The sequence below is a fragment of the Chrysochloris asiatica genome, unplaced genomic scaffold (assembly GCF_000296735.1).
Source record: "Chrysochloris asiatica unplaced genomic scaffold, ChrAsi1.0 scaffold00124, whole genome shotgun sequence".
NCBI classification, from domain to species: domain Eukaryota; kingdom Metazoa; phylum Chordata; class Mammalia; order Afrosoricida; family Chrysochloridae; genus Chrysochloris; species Chrysochloris asiatica.
The window spans coordinates 5,361,192-5,373,707 of NW_006408642.1; the positions used below are offsets into that span (position 1 = coordinate 5,361,192).

Sequence of the window (12,516 nt, forward strand, 5' to 3'; positions counted from 1 at the left end):
TTTTACTTCCTGTTTGTCATGGCACTTTCAATATTCTCTTCCAACACCGGAACTCAAAAGCATCAATTCTTCTACGGTCCTCTTTATTCACTGTCCAGCTTTCGCATGCATATGAGATTATAGAAAATACCATGGCTTGGGTCAGGCGCACCTTATTCTTCAAGCTGACATCTTGGCTCTTCAACACTTTAAAATAGTCTCGTGCAGCGGATTGCGTAGTGCAATATGTCGTTTGATTTCTTGACTGCTGCTTCCATGAATGTTGATAGTTATCCAAGAAGAGAGAACTCCTTTGACAACTTCAGTCTTTTCTCCATTGATAAGAATGTTTATTGGCCCAGTGGCCAGGATTCTTGTTTTCTGTACATTGAGATGCAGTCTGTACCGAAGGCTGTGCTCATTGATCTTCATCGTAAATATTTTAAGTCCTCTTCACTTTAAGCAAGCAAGGTTGTATCATCTGCATATTGCAGATTGTTAATGAGTCTCTAATTGTGATGCCAGTTTTTCTTCATATAACCCAGCTTCTCGGATTAATTGTTTAGCATACAGGTTGAATAAGTTTGGTGAAAGAATACAACCCTGTCGCACACCCTTGGTAATTTTAAACCATTCAGTGTCCCCAAGTTCTGTTTGAACAACTGTCTGTTAGTCCATGTACCAATTCCTCATGAGCACAATTAAGTGTTCAGGAATACTCATACTTCGCAATGTTGTCCATAGCTTGTCATGATCCACACAATCGAAAGCCTTTGTATAGTCAATAAAGAACAGGTAAACATCTTACTGATATTTTCTGCTTTCAGCCAACATCCCTTGGACACCAGCAATGGTATCCCTAGTTCCACGGCCTCTTCTGAATCTGGCTTGAACCTCTGGAAGGTCCTCTCTGTCAGTGTATTTCTATATTACCTTTAGTAAAACTTTACTCACATGGGATAGCAAAGATATTGTGTGGTGATTTCCGCATTCCGTTGGGTCACCTCTCTTTGGAATGGGCACAAATACCTAGCTCTTCCAATCACTCGGCCAGATAGTTGTCTTCCAGATTTTATGGCATAGATGAATGAGTGCTTCTAGTGCCTCCCTACTTTCTCGAAAGATTTCAATTTTTATTCCATCAATTCCTGGTGCCTTGTTCTTTGCCAATTCCTTCATTGCACCTTGGATTTCTTGCTTCAGTGTCATTGACTGTTCTTCATATGCTACTTTTTCAAACGGTTGAACATCAAACATTTCCTTTTGGTACAGTGACTCTGTGTATCCTTTCCATCTTCTTTTGATGCTTTCTGCATCATTCATAATTTGCCCAAAGAATCCTTCAGTACGAAAGTCGAGGCTTGAATTTTTTTCTACAGTTCCCCCAGCATGAGAAATGCTGAGTGTGTTCTTCCTTTTCGGTTTTCTGACTCCAAATCTTTGCACATTTTGTTGTAATATTTGGCTTTGTCTTCTCAAGCTGGTCTTTGAATTTTTTTGTTCAGCTCTTATACCTCATTGCTTCCATTTGCTTTTTATCATCTCTATGCTGGAGAGCAAGTTTCAATGTCTCTTCTGACATCCATTTTGATCTTTTCCTTCTTTCTTGTCTTCTTAATGACTTTTGGCTTTCTGTATGATGTTCTTGATGTCATCCTACAACTCTTCTGGTCTTTGGTCTTCAGTGTTTAATGTATCAAATCTGTTCTTCAGATATCTAAATTCAGGTGGGATATATTCAAGGTCATATTTTGGCTCTCATGGACTTGCTTTCATTTTCTTCAGCTTTACTTTGAATTTGCATATAAGCAATTGATGGTCTGTTCCACAATCTGCCCCGGCCTTGTTTTGACTGATGATATTGTCTTTTTCTGCAGATGTAGTCACTTTGATTTCTATGTATTCCTTTAAGGTCCATGTGGATAGTCGTCGCTTATTCTGTCTAGAGAAGGTATTTGAAATGAACAAATCATTGATTTTGCAGAATTCTATTATACAGTCTCCATCGTCATTTCTATCACAAAGTCCATATTTTCCAAATACTGAACAACCTTCTTATATGCTCCCAACCTTTGCATTCCAACACCAGTAATGATGAATACATCTTGATTACATGTTTGATCTAATTCAGATTGAAGGAATTGGTAGAATTCTTCTATTTCATCCTCACAGGCTTTAGTGGTTAGTGCGTAAATTTGAATAATAGTAGTATTAAATGGTCTTCCCTGTAGACGCAAAGATAATATCCTATCACAGGCAGCGTTGTACCTCATGACTGATCTGGATATGTTTTTTCTGACAATGAATGCAACACCATTCCTCTTCAGTTTTTCTTTCCTGTCATAGTATAAACCATGTGGTTGTTAGATTCAAAATGGCCAATACCAGTCCATTTCAGCTCACTAATGCCTAAGAATTTCCAATTTTCCTAGATTCATACTTCATGCACTCCATGTTCCGATTATTAATGGATTTTTGCAGCTGTTTCTCTTCATTTTTAGTTGTGCCCCATCAGCAAATGAAGGTACCACAGGCTTTTCTCCTATGGGCTTTGCTCCATTTGCATCACCATAGTCAACTCTACTTTCAGGAGGCAGCTCTTCCCCCTTTGTATTTTGTGTGCCTTCTAACCTGAGGGCTCATTTTCCGGCAGTATATCTGACAGTGTTTCTCTGCCATTCATGAAGTTTTCAGTGACTAAATATTCGGAAGTAGTTCGTCACTCCTTCTTCCTAGTCTGTCTTTGTCTGGAAGCTCATCTGAAACCTGTCCACCATAGGTGATCTTGCTGGTATATAAAATACCGGTGGCATAGCTTCTAGAATCACAGCAACTCACAAGCCATCACAGAACAACAAACTGACAGACGAGTGGTGGTCATCTCAGATATAAAGGGTTAAAGTTCTGGAGAGGGTTTTGGTTCAGGAAGTTGACTTTGGCCCTGGTTGCATTAAAGAGGTCTTTGGAATACTGAAATGAGAATATTTTGATAGATATAAATCTAGAGAGAAGTTGGGGCTGGGGGAAGAGATACTTATATGCGCACATAAACGTGCCTTTTGTTCGTGTTATATTTTCACCCCTTAAAGTGTATTCTTTGGATTATTGCTAGAATATGTGAGGAAAAAAATACTTATATTTTTCAAAGGATGTTGTAGTTGTTAAATGTTGTTGAATTGGTTCCTACTCATAACAACCCTTTTAGGGCTTCCAAGTAGTAGCTGGTGGGTTTGAACCACCAATCTTTCATTTAGCAGTCCCGTGCTTATCCTATAGTGCCACACCAAGACTCTTTCAAAGAATAGCATGCACAAAATGTTTTGTTTAATTTTCTCACTTGGCTAAGATGTAACCCTGACCCAATGAAGAGCAATTATGCAGTTGTGAAATACGTTTAATATTTAATAAAACCTGTTTATTAAATTAATAAATGGGGAGATTATAGATGGTAATCATATTTTATTCTGTGTACTTTTATATATTTTACAATTTTATCTAAATTAAAAAAAAAACAAAACACACAGTAGAGTAAGTCCTTGGCATAGCTCTTTAAAAGGCTTGACTGTATTTGAGTGGCTATGCTATCATATGTGTTTTTTGTGTATTAAGCCTATGACACTGGCTTTAAAGATTTTTATCTCATTTAATCCTCACAGTAACCTCATAGGTAGGTGCTATTCTCATTTTACAGATAAAATTAGAATCAAAGAAGTTATGTAATTTGGCCACAGATTGCATAGTAAGTGACAGAGCAATATTTAACCCCAAGTTGGTCTAACTCTGATTTTTATAGGCTTGATCTCTAAATGATACGTTGTTTTCAGAGACAATAAGGAAAAGAACACCTCAACCTCTTGTTCTCCCAGTTAAACCAAAGACATATTGACATATACTTGAGAGTAGTAAACGCTATCTTGTGTCAGCGTAATACTTTATATATTTTAAATGTTTGGTATATTTCGGTGGGTTCTTGCTGAGTAACAAAGTTGCTTGGCAACACTCCCTAACTTTGAGGCAGTATGTTACTATAGACGAAATTAGGGGTCTGCCTGGGTGTGCTGAGCCTTGAAACACAGCATACTACTCTACCCTGAGGCGTTGAGTTTATACTCACAAACTGCAAAAGCTAGTATTGTATAGATTGATTATGCTGCTTGGAATATAATGTTTAATTCTGTTGACTTTATTATAGAGATCTTCCTGTACTGGACCCTGGATTGAAGAAGCCAGACATCTGTGCTTCCTTGTTATCAGGTAAGATTGGACATTTGTGGAACACACAGTATTGAAATATAGATGTATATATATATATTTTTTAATTCCCCATTCATGCCTAGTGAAAATGAAATCACTACGATACGAGACTTTTCATTTTGAAGTCTATAATCCTGTGTCATACCACTTGTCAGTTTGTCTCCATTTTAATGTGACTGGTTGGCAGGCAAAATTTTGAAATCTTTTCCACTTGGTTATTTTAAAAATAACAATGCTAGACTTTATATACAAAAGATATATAATTGGTGTCAATCACATTATAAGTCTGAGTCCTTTTTAAAATTGTTGACAATTAGCCACTAATCATGTGGCGCTGTGGTTAATGTACTATACTGCAAAGTCGTTTGAACTGCCAGGTTGACAGTTCAAGTTTACCAGCTGCTCCTCAGAAACCCTGTTCAGGTTCACTATTGATCGAAACCAACTTGGCAGCACTTAACAACAACAATAATCATAGTGTTAATTACCTGGATCTTTACTTCACAGGCATTAATTTAATATGAAAATTCATTTTACTTTCTACTTTCTGATTTTAAAATTTTATTTAAAATAGCTGGACATGATTAAGATTCTTAAGTGTATTCATCTTGAAATGCTTTTCAATTCTGTATTACTGCCAATTCTTTTTATACCACATGTTTTTATAAGGAGGGAGGATTTAGTGTACAACTACATGAAAACTCTGCATCCTGTTTTGTCACATTAGACCTTAAAAACCAACCAAACCCATTGCCATCAAGTTGATTTTGACTCATAGTAACCCTATGTAGGGTTCCTGAGACTGTAAATCTTTATAGGAGCAGACAGTCTCATCTTTCTCCTGAGGAACAGCTAGTAAATTTGAGCTGCTATCCTTACCGTTAGCAGTCACATGATCCCATAGTGCTCCCACGGCTCCTTTAAGCTATAAAAGCCTTTGAATTCTAAATTATCTTAGAGTGATCTTTGCATGACTTATTTATTTTTTCATTTAAAGTTTTACAGCTGAATTATATTTCTTTTCAGCAAATGAAATAAAGCATGAATCCACAGGTATAAATATTTCCTTTGGAGATGTTACCAATGAAACCTCCGAAAATGAAAAACTGGGAGACTTAAGTGAACACATAACAGGATCAGATTTGGATGAGAAGGTACTAGGAAATCTTTTACATTTTCTTATTTCTTGGTTTAAATAGTGGTAGTGCAGAAATTCATCAACAGTAGTATTAAGTGACAGGTGTAACTTCGTTAGGTAAATCATTTCACTTTGTTCATGTGATCTATGGCTTGATCTTTTGCATAAGTAAAAGCAGAGTCCCTTATCTAGGGACATGATGTGTACTGTTTAATTGTATATTTAGCTTTTTTAGTATCTGAAGCTTGTCTCAAATCTAAGGTAAGTCTTTCTAAACAAAATATTGCATATTTTTTGCCTCGTCCAGTGCAAAGTGCTATCATTTGATTTTCCTTGGTATCTTATAATATCATTAGACCTGAGTGCTCTAATTACAAGCTTCAGCCATTTGATCACAGATTTCTTTATATATTCCTATATATAGGAAGTAAAGCTGAACATAACTTGATGCCAAAACACACCACTGGAGTGTGATATTTTAGGGGAAACTTTTGACATTACTTTTTTATTTTCTGCTAGGTAATTGATTACCTGAAACTTTTGCATAATCGGTTCCATAGGCAACTATTTCTTACTTTCTTTGTTGTCCGTAGACCTCCAATTCCTCCTCATTCATCCTCAAAGCTAATAACTTGTTTCCTACTTTGCCAAAAAATCAGAAGTAATTAGGAGAGATCTTCCTAAATTCCCAGCAATAAATATCCCACCTACTCGAATGTGCTCCCAAAAATCTTGCTTCTCTTCTATAACAACGGATGAACTGGCTAAGGTTTTTCCTTCCACATGTACATTAAGATACCCCTGCTTCTCAAAATACTGCTCCAGTAGTTCTCCCTTCAGTACTTGATCATTTTAATAAGGAGCTCTGGTAGCGTAGTAGTTATGAATCGGGCTGCTAATAACCTCAAGGTCAGAAGTTCGAAACTACCAGTGGTTCTGCAAGAGAAAGATGAGGAATTCTGCTCCCATAAAGACTTACAGTCTTGGAAACCCTGTGCAGGGTCACTATGAGTCGGAACCAACTCCACAGTACTTAACAACAACAAGAAGCATGTTGTATTTTCTCCCATCCTAAAATAAAACAAAACATAAAAACCCTTTCATGGTACTATGTTCCTGTTAAGCTGTTACCCTATTTCTCAAAAAGTTTATCTGTTACCCATTCCAAAGGTCTTCACCTTCACTCTTCCACCCAAACTATCCTGAATTTCAAACTCTTCAATAACTTCTATGATTCCAAATATAATAGACATTTCTCTGTCCTAATTTTATGTAACTTGCCACCAGTATTTGGCACAGTATATCACTTTCTTGATATTTGGCTTCCAGGATAAACATTTATCTGGTTTTATTTCCACCTTTCAGGCTATGGCTTCACAGTTTTCTGGTTTGTCTTGGTCTCCCTAACCTCTACATGTTGAAGGGTTCCGAAACTCAGACGTTGAATCTGTTCTTTTTTATATCTAGACTTGTTCTCTTAGTGGTCTTAACTAGTCTCTGGTTTCACTGTTGTCTGTGTGCTAAGACTGTCACATTTCTCTAGCTCTATAATCAATGGATGATTACAAACACGTTGTCTTAGTAATGCATTAGTCTTTGTCTCATGGTACCTTCAAAAATAAAAGCTCCAATAAAAGCAGTGGCTTCCAAGGGGATCTTCTTGGGCTAATTAATTCAAAGCAGAGAGATCAGCTCAGAAAGTTACAGTGACTGCTTTCTGGGATTCTGAAGGGGTAATCTTGATAGATTTTCTCGAAGCATACAAGATGATCATGGAGACTTAATAAAGAAGTTTTAATAAAATTAAACTGCCAACCTTGTGGTTAGAAGTCCAGTGCTTATCATACAGTGCTATACCACCAGGAAGGGTTAGAAAGATGTAACCACAGCTTCAGAGGTGTTTCCATACCTAGATGGAGGATATGTTAAGAAATAATAGTTTCACATTTTAATATTTTTATTTACTAAGGTTTCTTTGTTTTGGTAGCAATGCTTTCTGACTTACCCTTGCATTCTCCTTAAACCTTGGGAGGAAAACTTGATTTACTCACTCCTTCAAGGGTGGTGTTGTTGGTTGCCGTCAGGCAATTTAGACTCACAGCAACCCTGTGTACAACAAAATGAAATACTATCTGGTCAGGTGCCATCCTCAGAGTTGTTAACACTTGAGCCAACTGCTGCTATCAATATACTGTGCCAGTAGTACATCTCATTTGGGGTCTCCTCTTTTTCACTGAACCTCCACTTTTACCAAGCATGATGTCCTTTTTCAGCGACTGGTCACTCCTGATAACATGTCCATTAGTATGAGAGAGGAAGTCTCACCATCCATCCTAACTTCTAAGCAGTATTCTGGCTGCATTTTTTCAAAAATAATTCACAAAATTGCTTATCTCATTCTTATAGTAAGCCACTACTCATCTGTCAGTTTATCCTACTGTGGTGATTAGAGTGTTGTGATGCTGGATACTGCTACAGGTATTTCAAATACTGTCAGGGCCACCAGTGGTGGGCAGGTTTTAGCAGAGAGTTTCCAGAATAAGACAGACTACAAAGAAGGAATAGGTAGTCCATTTCTGAGGGATTAGTAATTGAAAACTTTATGATTAGTAGCAGAACATTGTTTGATATAGTGCTGGAAGATAAATTCCTGAAGTTGGAAGATACTCAAAATACAGTAGAGTAAGAGGTGCCTCCTCAAAGTAGAGTCAACATTAATGACATGGATGTAACAGAGCTTTTACAACCTTCATTTGTTGATGGGGGACACCTCAAAATAAGAAGAAACCGCTGCAACCATACTTTAGTTATTGGAAGATAGAATGTATAAAATATGAATGTCGGAAAATTAGAAGTTGTCAAAAATGAAATGGAATGCATAAAGATCAGTATCCTAGGCATTAGTAAGCTGAAATTTTGACTGGTATTGGCCATTTTGAATTGGACAGTCATGAATTACTATGCCAGGAATGACATACTGAAAAGGCATGACATCTCATTTATCAAAAAGAGCATTTCAAGATGTATCTAGAAGTATAGTACTGTCTGATAACATATCCATATTCCTACAAGGAAGACCAGTTAAATACCAACTGTCACAAATTTACATACCAACTATTAAAGGCAGTGATGAAGAAATTGAAGAATTCTACCAATGGCTACAGTCTGAAATTGATCAAATATAATCAAGATGCATTGATTATTACTGGTGATTGGAATGTAAAAGTGAAACAGGATTCAACTGTGGTTGGAAAATAATAGCCTTGATTATAGAAATTATGCTGGTGGTCGCATGACAGAATTTTGCAAGACCAGTGACTTATTCATTGCAAATGCTAGTTTTCAACAACATAAATTGTGACTACACACTGGACCTCGCTGGATGTGAAATGCCCAGGAATCAGATTGACTACATCTATGGAAAAAGAAGATGGAAAAGCTAAGTATCATCAACTTCATAAAACAAGGGCAAAGGGCAGTCTGTGGAACATACACCCAGTTTCTCATATTAAAGTTTAGGCGAAGCTGAAGAAAATTAAAACAAGTCCACCAGAGCCAAATATGACCTTCAGTATATCCCAACTGAATTTAAACGCCATCTCAAGAACTGGTAGAACACTGAATACTAATAACCTGAGACCAGAAGAGTTGTGGGATGACATCAAAAACATTATACAAGAAAGCAAAAGGTCAATAAAAAGACAGGAAATAAAAAACAAAGAGGGTGTCAGAAGAGACTCTGAACCTTGCTCTTGAACTTGAAATAGCTAAAGGAACCTAGAAGAAATACTTAAGTAAATGAGTTGACTAGAAATTTTCTGTGGGCAACTTGAGAAAGCATAGTAAAAATACTGTAATGAAATATACAAAGACCTATAGTTAGACAGCAAGGAGCTCTGGTAGCATAGTAGTTACGAATCAGACTGCTAACCTCAGGGTCAGTAGTTCGAAACTATCAGCTGTTCTGCAGGAGAAAGATGAGGCTTTCTGCTCCCATAAAGATTTACAGCCTCAGAAACCCTGTACAGGGTTGCTATGAGTCGGAACCAATTCTGCAGCACATGACAACAACGTAGGCAAATAACAGCCACATAGTTAGAAAGCTGTCAAAAGGGAAGAACATGCTCAAACTGAAAGAACTGAAGAAAAACTGAAGCCTGGGATTACAGTATTGAAGAATTCTATGGGCAAAACAGTGCATGACACAATACCCAAACAAGATGGAGTGTGTACACAGTCAATGTACCAGATAGAATTGGTCACCCAATTCAAGAGGTAGCATGTAATCAAGAACAGATGATATTGAAGGAAGAAGTCCAAGCTGCACTGAGGGCATTAGTGAAAAACAAGGCTCCAGGGATTTATGGAATATTAATTACAATGTTTCAATAAACTGATTTAGCACTGGAAGCACTCACTAGTATATGCCAAGAAATTTGGAAGATAACTGCATGGCCAGTTAACTGGAAAAGATCCATATTTGTGCACCATTTCAAAGAAAGTTAACCCAACGGAATATGGAAGTAAAGTTTTGTTGACAATAATTTAGAAACAGTTGCAACAGTACATCAACAGGGATCTGCTAGAAATTCAAATCAGGTTGAAAAACAGTGTGGACAAAGGAAAATCATTGTTGATGTCAATTAGATATTGGTTGAAAGTAGAGAATACCAGAAAGATAGCTGTTTGTCTTCTATTGATTATGCAAAGACATTCGAATGCATGGATCATAGCACACTGCAGTCAATGTTGAAAAGAATGGGAATTCCAGAACATGTAATTGTGCTCATGAGAAATGTTTACATAGACAAAAGAGGCAGTTGTTTAAACAGAACAGTTCTGTTGAAACGACTGCCTCTTTTGTCTATGTAAACATTCCTCATGAGCACAATTAAAGCAGATACTGAATGGCTTAACATTAGGAAAGGTGTGAATCAAGGTTGTGTTGTGTGTCCTTTCACCATACTTATTCAATCAGTATGCTGAGCAAATATTCTGAGAAGCTTGACTATATGAAGAACATGACATCTGGATTGGAGGAATACTCATTAACTTTTGATATGCAGATGATAAAACCTTGCTTGTTGGAATTGAAGAGGACTTAAAACAGTGATGAAAACTACCACCTTCAGTGTGGATTGCATCTCAGTGTAAACAAAACAAAATTCCTCACAACTGAACCAATAAATTGTTAAGTGCCATCAAGTCTGTTCCAACTCATAGCGACCCTATATAGGATTTCCAAGGAGTGACTAGTGAACTTGAACCACCAACCTTGCTGTCCAGCGCATTAACTCACAGTGCCACACCAGGATTCCAGACCAATAAATACATCATGATAAATGGAGAAAAGATTGCAGTTGTCAATGACTATTATTTGAATGTACAGTCAACATTCAAGGAAGCAGCAGTCAAACAATGTATTTTGTTGGGCAAATTTACTGCAAAGGACCACTTTAAATAGAATGTTTAAAGAGCAGAGATGTCACTTTGAGGACTAAGGTGCACCTGACCCAAGCCATAGTATTTTTAATAGCATCATATGCATGTGAAAGTTACATGAATAAGGAAGATTATAGAAGAATCTATGCATTTGAATTACGGTGTTGATGAAGAATACTGAAATCGCCATGGACTGCCAGAAGAAATAACAAATCTGTGTTGGAAGAAGTATAGCCAGAATGCTCCTTAGAAGCAAGGATGACAAGATTTCATTTCAAGAAATTTAGACATACTATCTAGAAGGGACCAGTCCCTGGAAAAAGACATCATCCTTGGTAAACTAGAGTGTCCGAGAGAAAGAGGAAGACCCTCAATGAGATAGAAATTACACAGTGGCTGCATCATAGAATTCAAACATAGGAAAGGATATGTGGATGGCAAAGGACAAGGTAGTATTTCATTTTATTGTACATGGGATCCCTATGAGTCAGAACTGACCTGGCCACACCTAACAGCAACAAATTATTATTATTTTGTTGAGGAAAGAGAATGATGTATTTATCCTCCTAATAGCGTAAAAAGGGTCAAAGTACCAACTCTAGAATATACAGGACCACGCAGTAAATAATTTCTGGTTAGTTGGCATTGAGTCAGTTCTGACTCTTAGTTATCCCATGTGTACAGAGAAGAAGAACAGCTCCTATTCAAAGCTTTTGGCAACAGATTGCCAGACTTGTCTTTCAAGGTGCCTTTGGGTGGGTTAAAACTACCAACCTTTTGTCTAATAGTTGAGTGTTTAATTGCTTGTGTCACTCAGAGATTGCCAGGGTGGCAGAAGCAGTTAAATATGTTGTTTATATATTTGTTTTTATTAAAATGCATGTATATGTATAAAAATATAATAATTTGCCATTAAAATTTTTGGCCCCCAAATTTTAGAATTAACAAACTTTTATCTATCTCTCTTACATTACATTTTTAGGAATGTTATAGGGTAACTAACATTTCTGCAAATGTTTCCTTAGTGACTTTTACTTCCATAGATATATATTATCTTTTGGAGTGACACTATTTATTTTCTTGTGTGTATCAGTTGTTCTGAGCTTCCATATGGATATATATCTCCATTTATTTAGCTCTTGTTTGATTTCTTTCATTGTCTAGTTTTTGTCATAAACTTTCTGTACATGCTTTGTTAAATTTCTACTTGTTAAGTGCTATCAAGTTCATTCCAACATACAGTGATCCAGACTCATAGGATTTGTGAGGCTGTAAATCATTGCAGGAGCAGAAAACCTCATCTTTCTCCCACGGAGCAGCTGGTGGGCTTCAACTGCTGACCTTGTGGTTAGCAGTCTAGTGTTTATCTTACACAGTCACAGCAGTCCCCAAATTTATACTTGTTGTTGTTGTCAGGTGCCATCGAGTCGGAACCGACTCATAGCGACCCCGTGCACAGCAGAACGAAACAATGTCCGATCCTGGGCCAACCTCACTACCGCTGCCACACTTGACACCATCAATGATGCCACCTGGCCTATCCATCTCGCTGGGGGTCTGCCTCTTTTTCTCTGACCCTCTATCTTACCCAGCATGACATCCTTCTCCAGTTACTGTTCCCTCCTGACAATATGTCCAAAGTATGAGAGACGAAGCTTAGCCATCTTGGCCTCCAAGGAGCACTCTGGCTGCACTTCTTCCAA

At 37.2% G+C, this 12,516-nt stretch overlaps 1 protein-coding gene across 1 annotated transcript in view; it reads left to right on the plus strand.

Annotated features, from left to right (window-relative positions):
• TOPAZ1 (testis and ovary specific PAZ domain containing 1) overlaps window positions 1–12,516 on the plus strand; it is a 109,626-nt gene that overhangs the window by 13,030 nt on the left and 84,080 nt on the right. Inside the window, exons 3-4 of the mRNA XM_006868775.1 lie at window positions 4,172–4,233; window positions 5,260–5,387. Of these exons, the coding sequence (XP_006868837.1) occupies window positions 4,172–4,233; window positions 5,260–5,387 (190 nt within the window). The remainder of the gene's footprint in view (window positions 1–4,171; window positions 4,234–5,259; window positions 5,388–12,516) is intronic.